The 19,256-nt window shown below is 37.2% G+C and overlaps 1 protein-coding gene across 4 annotated transcripts in view; it reads left to right on the top strand.

Annotated features, from left to right (window-relative positions):
• The window catches only part of PDE8A (phosphodiesterase 8A), a 246,475-nt gene that overhangs the window by 69,020 nt on the left and 158,199 nt on the right, over nt 1-19,256 (top strand). The window contains exon 2 of one of the 4 annotated variants that reach the window (XM_074295302.1): nt 6,034-6,160. The exons of the other annotated variants lie outside the window; for them this stretch is intronic. Within the exon in view, the coding sequence (XP_074151403.1) occupies nt 6,158-6,160 (3 nt within the window). The 5' untranslated portion in view covers nt 6,034-6,157. The remainder of the gene's footprint in view (nt 1-6,033; nt 6,161-19,256) is intronic. 4 annotated transcript variants of the gene reach the window in all.

The following is a 19,256-nucleotide window of genomic DNA, read 5'->3' as shown; positions in this document are numbered from 1 at the left end:
CTCTGATTTTCTCTCTATCCCACATAGGCCTAAAATCTGAGGCTCAGTGATGTAAGTGACTTAAATCAATAACATAGATGTAAGTAGGAGAACTATTATTTGAATTCAGATCCTGTGACTCCAAGCTCAGTATTCTTTCTATTGTGGTCTATTGTTCCAGTGATGTTCCTTAGCCATGTGGCAGAATCAAGCACAACATTGCTATTTTCTTTGCATCCTGGCAGGCTAGGCTAGTCTATTGCAAAAGGACAAGATAGATTACATTTGAACATTGCATGCAGCCTATAACAATTTACCTCCATAGACTTTTCTGCTACTTGTGAATGAACTATCCAATTTGAAGCAAATCACTTATTTTTTTTTCTGGCACTTAGTTTTCTTCTGTAGAAAATGAAGGCTTTGGGCTAGATGACTTTAAAGGTCCCTTCTAGCTCCAGTATTCTATATATCCTGTGATTCTATGAGGTTTTTGCTTTTACTCTTCTGAAAAATCATGATTAAAAGAACTTCTCTTGTAATGGATTAAGCAAATTACATATTACTTACTCATGTTTACTATGATGGATAATGTCATTTGGTTCTACTAATATGTGGAAACTAATATTTTCATCTTAATGCAGACATGTTCCCCAACATGAATATTCCAGGGCAGCAACATTATTCTTTCTCTTTCTTTCCCCACCTCTCCACCCCCCCCCTAGCCCTTTATGCTCACAATCCCCACCTCTCTCTAAACAATCCCATCCTTTAGGGCCTCCTCCTAGATGGAGCTCCCCAGCTTGATCTTTCCCACATCTCAGAACTCCTACAATTTGTCCACTCTTTTTGATATAAAGCCAGTCATTTGTGTCATTCTCAGATTCTGGCCAGTTTACTTCATGGAATTGTCAGCTCCTTGAGGGAGGGGCTGTGGATTGCCTACTTTTATTGTATCTCCTACTCTACCTGGTAGTACAGAAAGGTCTATATACTTATTACATAATACATGTGTAATGAATTTAATCCAGTAACATTTCATAAGAATAGGATGACTGGGGAAAAAGGCTGGAAAGATGACCCTAGTAATGTGTAGAGTGCTGGATAATCCAAGACAAACATTTGCCTGATCTATAGTGAATAGGGAAGAGGGAGAGACTTAAAGGCAGACGGAGAAGGGGCGGGCATAGGCAGAGAAAAGGGAAAAAAACCCAGCAGACAATCATATTTATACATGTGTGTATGGATATATGTGTGTATGTATGTGTATATACATACACACACATATATACATATATACACACACATATATATATATATACATATATATATATATATATATTATATTTCTGCGTGTGTTCACACATATACATAGAACATTTCAGATTCCAGTACTTTTCTTGGAGACAGGACTGTTTCTTCCCCATACTTTTCATCCAAGAGAGCTATAATACTGAAATATAGTGAATAGTTTATGACTGTAGTGAATTTGAGAACTCTAAAATCTGACTTGTAGCAAAACATTCAGCTAAGGAAGGAAAAAATTACATTTTATTGCCCAATTAGTAGTGTTCCTTGCCCCAGTGCAGAATCACATTCATAAGGCTGAACAATTTATATATGATGACTTCATTTGTTCTGGCCTTTCTGAAGACAATCCTAAGGTCATATCTATTTTGAGTCTGATAAATATCTTCTGTAAGTTAGTTTCCAGAATCTTTATTTCCTTTTTCTTTCATTAGTCTCCAATTCTTGGTTTGATTTTTTGCCCCCCTCCTCTTCTGAAATTCTTCTTGGAAATGGAACTGACAGCAATTTGAACTTCCTCTTACAGTGATTTTTCTCTGAATCCCACTTTCTTTTTTTCCACTGGATGCAAAAATTGGCAGGATTTTTCCCCTCAATATTCTGAATTGGACCTCTGAAAATTTTGGACCTGAGATTGCAATTCAATTCAATTCAATGAGCATTTGTGAGTACTTCCCAGGTTCCTGGCACAGTGCTAAGTGCTGAGGATATAAGAACTGAAATACAACAATCCCTGTTCTTAAAGAGTTTAACTTCTACTGGGAGAAAACAACACATACATAGATTAGTATATACGAAATATATATGGAGTAAATGCAAGATACTGGGGGAGGGGCTCAGGGGTTAGGGAGTAGAGCTCTAATGCCTGGGAAATAAGTCTCCTGTGTGAGTTGGTAGCTAATCTGGTGGTGCTTTGTGGAAACTCAGATGTGTGATCCTGGGCAAGTCACTTAACCCTGTTTAGTTCAGTTTCCTCATCTCTAAAATAAACTGGAGAAGGAAATGGCAAACCACTTCAGCATCTTTGTCACGAAAATCCCAAATGGAATCATAAAGAGTCAAATAGACTGAAAGTGATTTAACAATAACAATAATCTCAGTGCCTCCCAGCAAATTTCCAAATCTACAGGTTGCAGGTGACAGTAGCATATGTAGAGAAAGGTGTAGAAGGAGTTTCCATACCTAGGTTTCCCTACAAATAACATCTGTATAGTGTTTGATAAACCCTAAAGCACTACATAAAAGTAAGTTACTTCAATCAACATCATCTTCACAATGGTCATCATTACCATTACCATTACTTTGCCTTATTTTTCTAAATTTTTTCTTCCTGGCATTCTGATAGGAATAGTTCAAGGACAATTTGCGATCATTTTATCATTCGTTTATAGTTAGTGTTCTATGGACGATTATGCGGAAATGTTAAATGACTTCTTTTTAATAATTGAATAAGAACATTAGGATTTAAGCTCATCTTCTGCAGATTCACTGAAGATATCTTTTGGATAACTCCAACTCCAGGATGATGGATAATATGTATCTACTTCATCCTGTTCTCTCATAACTTTAATTTTTCCTACTGTATTTCTATATTTTGAAAGCTTTTCATTCTTTGTGGGTTAGAGATTATGAGCATTTGGTACAATAATAGCTATGAAAAACATTATGCTTAAATTTTCATGGCTTGATGTTACAAATAAGCAATTGTGGGAAACTGTTTGCTTATGACTATGCTTAGTTCTTCCTAGAACAGTTTATTTGTTGACTCTCCAAGAATATTTGGGGGTTCTTTATATTGTGGGGATTTGTAACTTGTTTATAAAATTTAATAAGCCCCCAATATGTAATTTTGGTCATTTGTTATTAGAGATAAGGATGGTTACTTGTGATTCCTGTTACAGGGACTCCTGGCTGAGAGAATTGACACCTCCTCTGAAATCCATACTTTTAGAATCTTTCCTAGAACATGGAAAAGTTAAGAATGTTTCCAGACTCACAAAAGTAGTAGGGGATAAAGGTGGGATTTGAATCCAACTATTCCTGGCTCTATGTCAGATTTTTTCTATCAACTATACCATGCTTGCTCTCTTACAACCTTTCTGCTTCTGCTTCTCCTCCTCATTTTCATATCATGGTCCTGAGATGCTAAATTGCTCATCTAAGGTCACACAGGTAATAAGTAATAGAACTATGATTTGAAAGCACAACTTCTGATCCCAAACTTAGCACACTGTCTACCATATCTGACTTCTTCCCTTTTTTCTTTGTGGAGGAGTAGAGTAAGAGGGATTGGATCTATAAAGTTTTTTTTTTTTTTGGTTCAATTAAATTGTTTGTTACCTTTAAAAATTGAAATACAAAGTTCAACTTTTATTATTCCCAAAGATATACATTTTATCTTGTGCTATACAATGTTTGTTTTCAATGATTTGAGGATTATGGTTCTACTAGTGTGGACATTCCCTTTGCTGATTCTGTTTTTTAAGAGTTGCCATTTCTGAATCACTTATTTGCCAACTTTGTCGTAGTCAGTCTTTGTGGATAACTATAGGATAGTCCTTGGACTACCAAGGTAACTAACCCTTCCACCAAACCTCTGCTTTAAGCATGTACCAGAGCTTACACTTTTCAGAAGGCTTAATTTTGGAAAACCTCCCTGTCAGTAGGGTTCTTTGGAGTTTTCTTTTAAGAAAGTTACTTGAAAGGTATTTTGATGATTATGTGATTTTATGAGAAGCAGTTTGTACTGTGGATAGAGAACAGGAATGACTCAGGATAGAATGTCCTCCCTCTGATACTTACTGGTTGTGTGACCTTGGGTAAGTCCCTTAATCCTTATGTACCCCCAGGCAACTCTCTTGAGAGGGATTCTTGACTTTTTTTTTGCCCATGTTAGGGACCCCTTTAACAATCTTTTCAGAATAATGTATTTAAATGCAGAATAAATATGATATTTATACATATATATACACATACATACATACACACATATATAAGTACAAAGGAAACCGATTATATTGAAATATAGTTATCAAAATGTTAAAGACAATAAGTCCATGGGCCACAGGTTAAGAATCTCTGCAAAGAATAAATTGCAGGGCAATTATTCATCTGCTTTAGTAGAGAGTTTACTCATTGGGAGTTTGATGTACCTATGAAATTCCATATCTACTCCCAAATAGTCTAAAACAAATTATTTTAATGAGGGAGTGAAAAATTGAAAATATTTTATATGTATCATATATATATATATGTAAACATTATATATATATATAAATAAGACTATAATATTAATAATGATTTCCCCATTCTGATAGTCATCCCATGTCAGTAAGAAGGAGGAGGAGGTATTAGAGAATCTGGGTTATGGTCCACAGTCTTTTGCCCTCTTGGACTGTTCCACCTATAGAATTGGAAGAGTTGTGTGATTGGGAATCTTCCAAGCTATGGCTGAGGTTTTGAAGGGACTGAGACCAGATGGACCTCAAATGCCTTGGGGAAGATGAAAAACAGCTCTTCAAAGGCAAGAGGCAAAGGTTAATAGTAATAAATATAGCTAAAATGTATATATTGCCAGGCTCTGTTTTTTACAAATATTATCTCATTTGATCCTCAGAACCACCCTGGGAGGTGCTATTATTATCTCCCTTTGTACAGATGAGGAAACTAAAACAAACAGAAATCAAGTGACTTGCCCAGAATTACACTGTAACTAAGTTCCTGAGGCTTAATTGGAACCCAGGTCTTCCTGCCTCCAAACTCAACCCCTGTGCTGCCTTCTTGAATTGGTCTGTTCAGGGTGAGCTTTGCTTGCCTGATGTTTCCAATGGATAGCTGCTACTTACTTCTACATCCTCTTGAATGAGAAGCAGCTGCATTTGGGATAGCTTCAGACCTGGCCTTCAGTTTCAATTTACTTTTAAAGGTTTATTGGTGCTTTTTGTCATAGCACAGGCACTTCCCAACAAAAGTTTCCCTCCTGGTCCCACCAAGAGAGCCCTTTCTCTCTTGTAACAAAGAAAATCCGTTAAATAAAACCAAGTGCCACAGTCATGGGGTCTGGCACTGATGTAACATTCCACACCCAATGAAGTCCCTCTCTTCTCCATCAATGGGAGGAAAGAGTGTTTCATCAACTAGCTGTCTGGAATCAAGATTGGTCATTGCATTTAACCTGATTTCAGATCTCCCTACCTCCTTCCCTCTCTCCCTGCTCCCCCTCTGTCTCTCTTTCTGTCTCTGTCTTTCTTCATGTCTCTGTCTCTCTGTCTGTCTCTCAGTCTCTCTCTTTCTGCCTCTCTTTCTCTCTCTCTCTCTTTTTCCATTGTGGTCTCATTGTTTTCTTGGTTCTTTCTTTTTTTTTTTTTTTTAACTTTGAATCAGTTCATACAACTCTTCCCTTAACCTCTCCCCATTAGTCTTTGACAATTTTAGCTCACTTACTGAAGAACAATAATATAATTAGAGTTGTGCAGCAGTCAGTGGCAAAGTTAATTGGAATCTAACATATATATTCTTTTATCACCCTTTGTATGTGTGTTTGTATTTACTTAGAATTCACTTTACTTTCAAGTTTGAGGTTTGGGGTTTAAGCAATTTCTGTTATATTCCTCCAAAGTGTTGGAATTTAGGGGACTGATCACACCCTTAACTTAGGGGAGAGGTAGGAAAAGGAGGAAATGAAAGAGCTAACTGGGCAAGGACAAAAGGGTGAAAGCTCACCAACTCTCCCCTCTCCTCCCCATTCAGTAAAAACAGCTGGATGTGTCATGAATCTAACCCTCCTCTTTCTGGATGAAGCCAAAGAACATTTTCCTGAGAGAAGTCTCTGCTATTAACTAGCTTTTGCAGAAAAGCAGAGATTAGGACAAAGATGGTGAGAATAAATTATGGAGAAATCGTTTTTTTTTTTCTAATTTGAGAAAGAATATTTGAAGGGATTAAATGAATCAGTACAATAATCCTGGTGTCCTCCAAAATGTAAACTCGCAACAGCAACATAGCAAGATCTTTCTTTAAAAAGGACCCTTTACTCAATTTCAGTTGAGTGAAACTGGGTGAAGTGAAAACAGAGCAGTGAATATCCCTCTCCACAAACTAGCTCTTGGTTATATCATTTCCTGTTCAGAGAAGAGGCAAAGAAAGAAACATGGTCAGTTAGGGAAGCAGGAGACTGAGCTGTTTCTTGGCTATTAACTCAGGGCAAGTCACTTTTCTAGGCCTGTGGGAGGGGATGTGTGGGGCCCTTGTAAAACCAAAAGATGGAGGAATTAGGTGATCTCTAAGGTTCCTCCCAGCTCTGAATTTCTGGAGTTTAATGACAGGACTGCACAGCATGACTGCTTACTTCAAACATCCATTTGAAAATTCAAGACTTGCTGTATTTGCTTGGCCAAGACTGCAACGTGCTGAAGCAATTTCCTTTGATTGTGGCGGTCTTCAAGGGACAGTGGGATTGAGTTCAGCCAAGCGACCGTCTATTTCCATGAAAAATCAGTCAAACCTATTATTGTCTAACCAAAGTGGCTGGAGTTTTGTACTGAAACATCCAGAAAGCAGTAGGGAAGGATTAAAAAGAATTTAAAGTAGTATTTTGAAAACACTGTCCCCAAATTGACTCTGCATCTTTTCAAACTGCGTTGTTGTTGTCCTAATTGTTAAAAATCAAGTGTGGGGAATTCTGATTTGATACATATTAGCAATAAGTACAGATTAGAAATCATTTTTTTTTTCATTTAAAAATTTGTTTTGGTATCTTTTGACATCACTTTTATTTCCAAATATACCCATTCCCTCTATCCTTTGAGCCATACCTTATAATAGAATTTTTTAAAAAAGCAATTCAGGAAAACTAACTAGCATATCAACTGAATTTGACAAGGTATGCAGTATTCCATACCTGTAGTTCTCCACCTCTGCAAAGAAAAGAGTAGGGAAGGAAATAAATATTTATATAGTAGGTACTATGTTCCTGACACTGTGCTAAAACTAAGTGTTTTACAAATGTTATCTCATTTAATCCTCACAACAGCCTTGTAAGTGGATGTTGCTATTTTCTTCATTTTACAGTTGAAGATACTGAGACAAACAGATGAAGGGATTTGACCAGGGTGACACAGCTAGGAAGTGTGTGGTGGCAGATTTGAACTCGGGGCTTCCTGACTCTAGACCTGTCTCTGGCCAGCTGCTTTGGGAATGGAACTAGGTGTATTTAATTCTCTTCTTGACTAAGCCTGATTATCATAGTTACACAATCTTTCCTTCTGTAGTCTGTTCTTTCTTTTTACATTCTATTTTTATCATGTATGATGTTTTGCTGATTCTACTGATTTCACTTTGCATCAGTTCAAAAGTTTTCCCGTGACTCTGTATTTTTCATATTCTTAATTTCTAATGGCACAGCAATCTTCTAATATATCTAGGTCCCTCAGTTTGCTCATTCCCCATTCAGAGGATGATTTTCATTCTATTTCTATTTCTTGCTTCCTAGGAAAGTTTCTTACAGTTTACCTTCAGCTTGGGTTAGAATTGCCTGTAGCTTAGACCAGAGTAGAAATTTGCTCAGATTCATCCAGCCAACACTGTATTAGAGGCAAGACTTGAACTCAGATCTTCAAGGGGCTGTGAGATTGGCCTTCTATAAGTTTTGCCCCTTTAACTCTTAAAAACTTTTTTTGTGGCTTGGGATTCTGGTCAAAGTGTCTGTGTTGCTGGTGAATGCAATTTGGGTTCTTGAAGTGATAGAAATAGCCCAGAATCCCTGCACTTTCCAAAGTAATTACAGGCACACCCTATTTACTATAGCAGGGATAGTAAATCCATTATCGACCTCGCCTCACTGAGGAAGGATTCAGAGTTAAAAGGTAACTGTCATCAACGTTTCAAAGGAGAGCTCCCTTTTTTCCTTCCCCTTTGATGAAAAGAACTGGGCTTTTTTGCTATGATTTATTTTTTCGTTTTGATAAGGGAAGGCAATGGCAAATTCTGACAGAATTCTATCAAAGACAGGAAGAATCTGTTTTCTTCTGGTGTAATTAGTGAGTCATGGTCGTGTCTGCCCAAGGCCCTGTCCACACAGGCCAAGTCAAGTGCAGAGTTAAGCAATTATCCAGGGGTTTGAATTGTGATAAATCATTTTCCACTTTAAAATGGAAGCTTTGAGTATGGGAGGGATCATGGGTCCTATTCTTTTTATGCCATGTTGCATATGGCAATTAGTAGGACAGGCCCAATTTCAAGAAAAATAATTTTAAAGAGAAATTGAATAGATTTTGTCACATATACTATGAAGCTTGACTTCTTTTTTATGAAATATGATTATTGGACCTCTTTAGTACCTTGTAAGTATATATAGTCCTAGAAACAGTGAATATAGGAGGGAACAAATTTGGTCTCTTCACTCCTTCTTGCCATATCACATTGGACAGGAGATTTTGCTACAGTGGGCCTGTTTCCACATTTGTAGAAGAAGGACATTAGATAGTCAATTAGCAAGTATTTATTGAACACCTACCACATGCCAGGCACCATGATAGAGATGAGGATGCAAGTATAAAGAATGAAAATCTTCCCCCCATTCAGTGAACATACATTCTAATGGGAGAGAGATAATATAGCAATATATGCCTATTGTGTATAGGAATTGTTTTATTCTTGAGAAGAACAGTAAATGTATATAAGTATAAAGTTAATAAATAAAAATATACATATAACATAGTTAAATACAAAACAGTTTGAATTCTACTTACAGGATTGGATGATACTGGAGATAGAGTTTGGTGAGTGAGAAACAGAAAGAAGGTTTGGCTGGATGGCCAAGTGTGGGAGGAGGAGTACCATTCACTGAAGCTGGCAAGATAGATTAGGGCTCGGTTACATAGGAGCTCAAAAACAAAATTTGCATTTTATCATAGAAACAATAAGAAGATACTAGAATTGGTTGAATAGAGGGGACTGCAATGTTCAGATCATTACTTAAGATCATTTTGGCAGCAGTATGTAGATTGGGACAGAGAGGGGTGAGAAACACTAAGGTCCTTTAGGGCTGAAGCATTTTGTGAAGATATCACGACAAGCCCAGTTTTTCCATTGACCAATTTCTCATTGGAAACCTATGGATTGAGGTTCAAAATCTTTTTATCTGTAGCAAGGTAGCAGTGTTGCCCAGAACACTTATTTTTGGTCTGATTTCTGCCAAACCTGCAATGACTAGAATTCATAATCAGAATATTAGAGCTGGCCTTAGGAATGAGCCACCATAACCTCCTTATTTTCTAGAGAAGGAAACCAAGTCAGAGGAGCACATGGCCAGCTAATTAATGGCAGGGCTGGGATGAGCACAGTAGGGTCTCCTGTCTCTCACTAGGGGGTTACTTCTACAGCACTGATTCAAAAAGCTGGTGGGAGGAGTGAAGTCTAGGCAATGTTTCATTACAAGCTTTGTCATGTATATGGGGGCCCCTTAATGACTCATGGGTCTATTCAGCAAGTAGGTCTACTCTGAGGTGCGGTTCCCTTGCCATCTAGGTAAACTCCTTCCTGGGTATAACACACCTATGACCATCCGTGACTTGCAGAGAGTTATCCCAGGGTGTGGCTCCCAGATAGCCTGAGGATGCTTGGGATTTCCAAGGAAGAATGCCTCCATAGATACCATAGGCCTCCAAAAAAGCTACTCAACAGCTGGTCTTGGATACTTGCTGCAAGTTACTTAGAGGGAAGCATGGCATAGTGGAGAGAACAGGGGATGAGGCATTGGAAGGACTTTGCTAATTCCTACCTGTCCAACTTTCAACCAGTCACTTAGTCTCTCCAGGTCTGTTTCCTCAGTTTTAGAACGAAAGAGTTGTTATCCTCCCTTTGTTGTCACTTGGAGAACTAAACAATTTCTCATACCTGCCCTGGCCAGATGCTGTTACATCTTTCAGTACTAACAAGATGCCCCTGGAGTATTGATCCCTTCTTTTATCTTGTATCATAAATTAGAAGCTATTTCTCCTTAGACTTTTCCTATAGAGCACCAGCCCTGAAGTCAGGAGGACCTGAGTTCAAATTTGGCCTCCGACATTTATCATTTTCTAGCTGTGTGACCCTGGACAAGTCACTTAATCTCAATTGCCTTAGGAAAAACAAAGAATATTTATGTACCTGTTCTGTATCTCTCAGGCCCTTCTCTCTTGAGGGGCAGTACAATGTATAATGTATTTTGAGTCAGAGGACATAAATTAAAGTCATAACTCTGCTGCTAAATACTTGGATTATTTGAGGCAAGTCACTTAAACCTCCCCGAACCTCCGTTGTCTTTATCTGTAAAATTAGGGGGTTGGACTAGATCTAGAATTCTAGCCTTTTTTTTTTTTTTTTTTTTTTTTTTGATCATGGACCTCTTCTTCAAATAATATTTTTAAATGCACAAAATAAAATGCCAAGGATTATAAAGGAAACAATTGTATTAAAATAAAAAATATAGGTTTTGGGGGCAGCTAGGTGGCGCAGTGAATAGAGCACCAGCCCTGAATTCAGGAGGACCTGAGTTCAAATGTGGTCTCGGACACTTAATGCTTCCTAGCTGTGTGACCCTGGGCAAGTCACTTAACCCCAGCCTATTTAAAAAAAATACAGATTTCCCCCCCCCTACCATGAACCTGGAACCTGAAATCTATAATGGTCAATAGACTCCAAATAAAGTACTCCTGGAATAGATGATCCATGCTTGATCCTACAAGATCATTATGAGCACCAGTTTCTCTGGTGCTGGTTCTTTTTTTTTTTTCTTTTTTTGGTGTAAACTGAGTCTTCCTGTCTTGACCAGGCTGGAAGTATAGCTGTCATTCACAGGCCCAGCTTCACTTTTGGTCCTTGGGAGCTTTATCTTGTACTGGTTTCCAAATTGAGTTGTCATGCTCCCCTTTCAGGAGCCTGCTGGCCAACAGCTCCTAGGGATGGGAACTTACCATGTTGATACAAGGCTCAGTATGGACACCGCATTGCCTTTAGCCCACTGTAGCTCAGAGCTCTTGGACTTAGGCAATCTACTAGTCCCAGCCTCCCTCAGAGACTGTTGACTCATTCTTAACCTTTGTTTGGCCTTACCCTTTCAGGCAGACAGTGAGGGGAAAACACGTCTAGCATGAGTGTCAGAGGACCTGAGCTTTGCTGTGTATTATTACTTCTATGACCTTGACTATATCATCTAGTATCTCTGTCTGACTTTCTTCATTTTCAAAATAAAGCTGATCTAGACAGACTCCAAGGTACACCCCAGCTCCAAATTTACAATCCATAGGCATTCTCTATATATCCTGAAAGAAGCTGAGATTTCATCCTTGTGGGTAAAACACCCATCATCCACATAGATTACAACCATTTATATTTAATAAATTGGCAGTAGTCAAAAATAAATGGATAAAGTCATGCAGTGGTTAACCTTTAGGTGATGAATTTTTCAGCATTTTGTCTGGCCTTCAAATGATGGACCTTGTCAATTGTTGGGTTTTGTTGAATCTATGAGAGCTTCCTCTTCACTAGTAAGTGGAACCTTCAAGAAGTAACTTCCATACCAAGATGAGATAGCAGAAGGAAAATTGTGGTGGAGGCCCTTCTCACACTTTATTTCAATTCATTCATATTTTCAACATAAGATCACAGAAGGAAGGAAGAAAAGAAAAATAAAGGAAGAGGAAAAAAGGAAGAGAAAGGAAGGAAGGAAAAAAAGAAGGAAAAGAGGAAGGAAAAAGGAAGGAAAAAAGGAAAGAAAAGCAAGAAAAGGAAGGAAAAGAGAAGGAGGCAAGGAAAGAACAATGGAAAAAAGGAAGGAGAAAATTATTACTTTCCATATGTCAGGTACTATGCTTAGTGCTTTACAAATATTAACTCACTTTATCCTCACAACAACTCTGAGAGGTAGGTGTAATTATTATCACTATTTTACAAACTGAGACACAGAGGTTAAGTGGCTCACTCAGGCTCACACAGCTAGTAAATTTCTGAGACTAGATTTGAACTCATATCTTCCTGACCCCTGACCCAGTATTCTTAAAGGTCTGGTTTCATTTAGTTACTATAATCAAGAAATGGTTTTGGAGAAAAATGAGCTCTAGGCTTATTATCAGAAGCCCTGGGTTCTACTTCCAGGTCCACCTTTTACTAGCCAAGTCACCATGAACAAATAATTTCCTCTCTGTGTGCTGAACTTCCTGATTTATAGAATAAGCTACTCCTTGAACTCTTACAGAATTATCAGTTATCACAAAGTTCAGGTAAGAGAATGGTAAAGTACTTTGTAGCCATAAAGGTTAACATAGATGGGCACAGTGACTATTAATAATATTAGCTATAATTCCCAGAGTAAATTAGCAGTAGAATGTGTTCACTTTAAATTAAATTAAATATATTTTCCATCACTTTGAGATAGGGAGATGTCTCCTCCATAAAGTCACAATATTAAATTTATGCTGTCTGTTTACTAATTTCTTTACCTCTCAAAGCTAAGACACACAATTATGTTTGTGTCTATTTTAATGTGTTATGATATTTATGCTTGTGATTCTTATAAAAAGGTGTCCAACATCATTTTCATTCTCTTTGTCACAAAAATCCTGTAAGCTAAAAAAAATTATACTCTCCAAATAAGATTTATTTTTGAAAAAGTACATTTCCCAAGTTAAGAGCCAGGCATTACAGAAGGCTTTTGGTTCCAGCAACTTAAACCACCACATGCTTTTATTTAAATGGATGTGCAGAAAGATCTAGAAGTATACAGTGAAAACAAAACAAATACAAAGCCCTCATTACTGTGAAGTAACTGAGGGGGAAGACGAGGGTACGTGCTTTGAGAGGCAACAGGATGTAGTGGAAAGAACATTGTACTTGAAATCTCCAAAAGCTTTTTCTTCAGAAAGAACCCTGTTCTCATCCTAGCTTTAATACTGATCTTGTGACCATAGGAAAATCACTCTCTGAACTGTGATTCCTTCTCCAGTCATATAGGGATGATGATGATGTTTGTATCCCCTATCTCATGGGATTAATGTTAGGAAAGCATTTTATAAGGCACAATATAAATGGAAATCATCATTAGGTTATGCAGCTAGTATCCCTGGTTGTTTTCAGTGGAGTTATCTATAATCATCAATGTCTGTACTTCTTCCAAATTGCAACCCAAGCATTCTCATTTATCCATGTCATCTCTTAGTCATGTTTTCCCATGAAATCTCCATGGAGGACCTCCACAATATTCTGTGGACCTTCTTAACATTCCATGGATACCCATGCATACCACTCAGACTATCCCTGTTACTTCTCATTTGTGCTATTTTAATTTCCATCTTCTTTTCAGAGGATCACAGAGGAAGCTAGGTACTACAGTGGCTAGAGTGCTAGGCTGGAGGGAGGAAAGGACCTGAATTCAAATCCAATCTCAGACACTTATTAGCTGTGGGATCCTGAGTAAGTCACTTAACCTCTGTCATATTCCTTTTCTATAAAATGGGAATAATAATAGAATCTGCTAGAGTTTCTTCTCTACTAGTAAGTACAGCCTTCAAGAAGTCACTTCCATGCCGAGATGAGGCATTAGAAGGAAAACTTTGGTGGGGATCTTCTCATACCCCTGTTTTTTTTTCAGTTTGCTTACACTTTCAATATAGGACCCCCTGGAAGGAAGGGTTTTGTTGCAAGGCTCAAATTTGTAAACTGCTTTGTAAACCTTAATGTACAGTGTAATTGCATTTATCATCATCATTATTATGCAATTATCATTGTCACTGTTATTATAATTTCTAAAGTTAGAAGGTACTTCAAAGGCTAACTTATCCAACTCCCTCCTTTATAGATGAAGATACTTGGCTTCACAGATATTAAATCCCTTGCACAAAGCCACCCAGGTAACCTCACAATGGCAGTCTTGTTTCCTGGATAATCTCTGGAAGCACATGAGGAATGTCTAAGCATATAGAATATTTACCAAATAGTTGTAAGTTTGTTCTCCAAATTAGACATTCCCTTTATTACTTCTATATATCCAGATTCTTTGATTCCTAGTTCAGGGCCTATTTTTGTATATCATGCTGTCCCTGGAAAGAAGGAAGGACACAAGCATTTATTAAGCACCTACAATATGCCAGATCGTGGCCTGAGTGCTTTACAAATCTAATGTCCAAAAAAAAAAAAATGGAGATGAAAGGTGATGTCAATTGGATGGAGTTTCTGGGTATTTTGGCCTTAAAGACTGAGGTCAATGATTTCTATCAAGTCTAATCTTCATTCATATTAGTGGCTTCCTTTTTCCTTCATTTCCTTCATTTCAACAAATATGAGAAATTTGAGAGCTTAAAAAGAGAGGTCTCATCTTGCCAAAGCACTCGGGACTTTCCTTATAAAAATGCATTGAAAGAGCAGCGATTTGATACACTCTGCCAGTACAATTCTTTTCTCAGACTGAGCTTCCCTCACCCCAGTCATCCTTAGCATAGGCAGTATAGTCATCAAAGTGCCAGCCAGTTTGGGTACTTAAATGGACAGGACAGGTATATTTTCTTTAGAAAACCCACAGACATGGAATTTTGTTATTGATGGAAGTCTGACTAAAGATGTTAACCCTTCTCCTTTCTATTTTTACTTTTGATAGAACTTTAAGACAGACTCCTTGCTGCAAATGCTTTCCCAAAAATGGACAATCTGAACCCAGCAGAAATGTAGATTTTTATCTTAACAGCTGGCTTCTGGTTTCTCCCATTGAACTTGTTTGTCTTGAGCAGCAGAGCAGAAAAAAAGGAAGATAGGGCCTATGGAAGCAAGGTTTTAGAACTAATTAGAGTAGAAGCTTATTTTAGCAACAGAGTATCCAATAGAAGTGCCACTTAAAAATCTAGGGACCAGCAGAGAACTTCTTCAAGGATACACATTGACTCTTCCAGAGGTAAGTGTTACAAATTATCACATACTTTGAATTTGCCTTTATTGAACATGAGATAAAGAATTATGATCTACATAGGTATCTATGTGTTACCTATCACATATTGTTTATTATGTATCATTTATCTATCACCTGTTTATCAACTTTCTGTTTATCACTCATCATCCATCTCTCTGCCTATCTGTCTATCTAGTGTCCAAAAAGGTTTAGTTTAGTGTTTAAGCTTTAAAGCTAAAAACCAGAACTATTGCTTTTGGACACTCTTGTATATATCTTCAGGATAGATTGGTGACATTTTCAATCATTCTGCAATGTGATATTTTTTGTTGTTGTTGACTACTACAATTAGTTTGAGCATGTTTACATGAGACACTGGGCCTATTTTGAACTTATCCGTAATATCAGTAACTAAGTCTTGCTTAGGCTATGACTGATTATCCACTTTGTAGATTTTTGAGACCATTCCACCATCTCCCAACTATTTAACCATTTCATTAATTGTTTCATAAGATATTTGCCAAAGGGAATAAAAAGAGTTAAAATTAAAACATTTCCCTTTTGATCTCTTGTTAATAAGTCTGCAGAGAGATTGGATTGACAAGTAGGCCAAAAGGAATTTTATGGATTGCACAAGTTTGAGATCACATCATCTCAGAGAAATCACATTTTCTCGCTCTGGACCTTGGCTTCTTCATTTGTTAAATAAGAGATTTGGAGTGGATGACCTTTAAAGACTCTTCCAGTTCCAAATCTTTAATCCTGTGACCCTAGGGTGATTACTGCCACTACTACTTCATACCTCTTCCCTGAACAGTTTCAATAACCTGCCACCTGGCCTCCTTGTCTCCAGTGTTCCTCATCTGCCTCAGATCCATCCTACATTCTGATCCTGAGTTAATCTTAGTGTACATTAGTACACAAAGTTCAGAACATCATGACCCACAGTCCTTCTGTGGCTATCTGCTGCCTACCCAAGTCTAAATTGCTTACTCTAGCATTTAGATCTTTTATAATCTGGCTGTCTTCTACCTTTTGAGCTTCAACTCCTTTATAAAACTGTCTTCATTTAAACTGGATTTCTCGTTATATATATATATATATATATATATATATATATATATATATATATATATATATATATATATATATATATTTCTCCCTATATCTTTGTTCATGATATTCTCAGTGCCTGGAATAACCACCTCCTCATTTCTACCAGTTGAAATTTTACTCATTTTTCATCCCTTTTTGAGCCTTTTATGGTTTCCCAGTGAGAAGTGACTCTGCCTTTCAGTAAATTGTTAGTGTTATAACTAAATCTGTTGTGCACTCATCGTGTTCATTCTTATTTTATAATTATGTGTTGCTTTATGTACCTAACTAGATCAAACTCTTCTTTAGGAAGGCCCTCTCTTTTTTTTATCTTTGTAGCTGCCTCATTACAACAATAGCTTGTACACACCGGATGTTTAATCACTATTTGTTGATTTGATTAGTCTACCTTTGGTAGACTTATATACTCACAGGAAGTAAGTGATTGATTGGTAACCATGATGGGATCTATAATTGGAGCTATGCCTAAGTAGATAACCCATTCCAGTTTTCTCAGTGTAATTTCTTCCAGTGGGGTAGATTCAATCTGGAGGCAAAATGATAGTTGGTAAACTTGCTTAGAGGTCTTAGGTTCAGAAAAAGGAAATTTGATCTTCTCTAAAGTATCTTTGCGTCAAACTAGTAGAGCTGAACTCTTTGTTATTCTTTTCCACTTTGAACAAAATAATATGTCTTTTAGCTGGGGTTAGATATTAGTCAAAGCATCCTCTTCTCAATCTAATGCTAGAAATCCCATTTGCCAAAGTGTTACTCTTTTGACTCTGATGCAAAGACCCTATTTTAGGCCATAGTGTTCTTTAGGATATACTTTCCATTAATAAGTCACAATTCCAATACTAGAACTTTTCTGCTATCATAGCCATCACTCACAGCCAACTTTAAAAAATAGATAAATGGTCAAAAGCCTGGTAGGGCCAGAGCATTGAGCATACATAGCTACAATGGGGCAGACATTTCTTTACACAAAGTTTCTGTTGATCTCCAAACTTTTGAATATAAGCAGAGCATATTCTAGGCAGAACTGGGAAGTCACTTGTACTTAGTAAGCATTCATTAAGCTCCTCTTAATCATTAGGTACTGTATTCTGGGCATTGTGGAGAATAAAAATATGAATAAAACATGCATGGGGACCCTAAGAGTTCACAGTCCAGTAGGGGAGATAAGACTAAGCTTGAATAAATGTTTTTTGAATGAATTAGTGGAGTATGAAAATGCTTGAAAGAGCTAGCAAATAATAATTATGATGAACATTTCCATAGAATTTTGAGTTTTAGCTAAAGAGTAATTTCCTCATAGTAACTCTGTGAAATAGTGTGAATATTATTTTTCTTATTATATATAAAGGGAACTAGAGTCTCAGAGAAATTAAGTCATTTGGCTGGGGTCATTCAGATAGTCAAAGAACTGGATTTTAAATTCAGGTTTTTCTTTTAAGCTTTTGGCTTTAACTTGCCTTTTTATGAGAGTTAAAGGAAGGAGGCTTCGCACATTTCATTTTTAGCATTGCTAGCTCTACGTTGTCTTGTCCTTCATTTTTCCTAAAACTATGATCACTCTCCCCATTTGGATACAGGATTCTTTCACAATGCCTTCCCCTTACACAGTATTAGCTCTTAATCATGAGCATCCCTTACAACTCATTGGAGGGTATTGCAATATGGTTAGTTGATGTAGAACTTAAGACTTTATTTTAAGCCTTTTATCTCTCCCAGCAGAATACAAGACTTCTTTTCGCTAAGAAATTTTAGGCATTGGAAGTGTATGTGTGAAAATTTGAAGAGTCAGAGAGACTTTAAAATTACATGTATATGGGTATTTCCTCTTCTTTTTCTCTCTGGGTTAATCTTGGGCTAGGCATGCTGCCAGGTAGGCAGAAATATTTATCCCTGGTTACCAGCTTTGATCTGATCTCCTTTCCTAACCTGTGTGCTCCCCAGAACAGGTTCACATTTTCACTCTTCAACCCCCACTCCTGCCAGTATCTTAGATTCAGCTTTTATATTTTCTTAGCACAGTAACCTTTTAAACTTAGTATCCAATGATATTTTTGTCCTTAGAGTTGGGACATGACTCTATCCTCTCTATATAAGTCTTACTTTTGATAAACAAGCCTGATCTTCTGATGAAAATCTCAGGAATATATCATCTTTCTCAATAGGATGTATTCTCCTAGTTATACTTGTAATTGGCATATTTCCTCAATGGCAGCATATTTATAAATCAGCTCTTAAGATGAGGTAGAGTGGAGAAAATTCCTGCCTTTGGCTAATCTCATCTATAGCAAATCCTTGTTATCATTGTTCTTCAGAGTAACCCTTCTGAACTCTCTTCCCAAGTGCTAGGGAATGCCCTATTTGGGAGGGCTGCAGTGTAATAAAGAACAGTCCTACACATGATATCAAAACCTTTAAATAGCAGTGTGACCTCCATTTTCTCATCTGAATATTGAAGATAATAATTAAAATATGTCTCTCTGACCTTCTGGGACTATAAAAAGAAGAAGTATGTAAAATATGAGCATTATATTAAAATAAGCTAGTATTTTTTATTGTTGTTATATGAAAATCCCAAGTTCTTGACACATTGACTTCTTATCCCTTGAAGGGCATATACCCCTGTCCCTTGTCTTCTATGAGGATTTCATTTGTCACATAATTTATACGACTACTGGTAAGTCAAGTACTGGCTATAGGGCTCTATTTGTTGTTATGATCTACCAATATATCAGCTTTAAAACCACCTATGTATAATTCATTAATTGGACTGGGCACATGCCAAGTAATAGACTACTAGCAGCCTGATTGCTCTATGGTAAACTAGAATGGGGCAACCATAGTAATGACCAGTAGGGTGTAGAAGAATTTAAATTTCTGACTTCAGCCTCCAGGGCAGGCAGTATAGTGTAGTGGAGAAAGGTCTGTCAGAGGGTCTAGGTGTGAGATT

Source organism: Sminthopsis crassicaudata, chromosome 2, assembly GCF_048593235.1.
Source record: "Sminthopsis crassicaudata isolate SCR6 chromosome 2, ASM4859323v1, whole genome shotgun sequence".
Classification (NCBI taxonomy): Eukaryota; Metazoa; Chordata; class Mammalia; order Dasyuromorphia; family Dasyuridae; genus Sminthopsis; species Sminthopsis crassicaudata.
The sequence above is the reverse complement of the archived record's forward strand: the minus strand, read 5'-3'. Positions and strand labels throughout refer to the sequence as shown.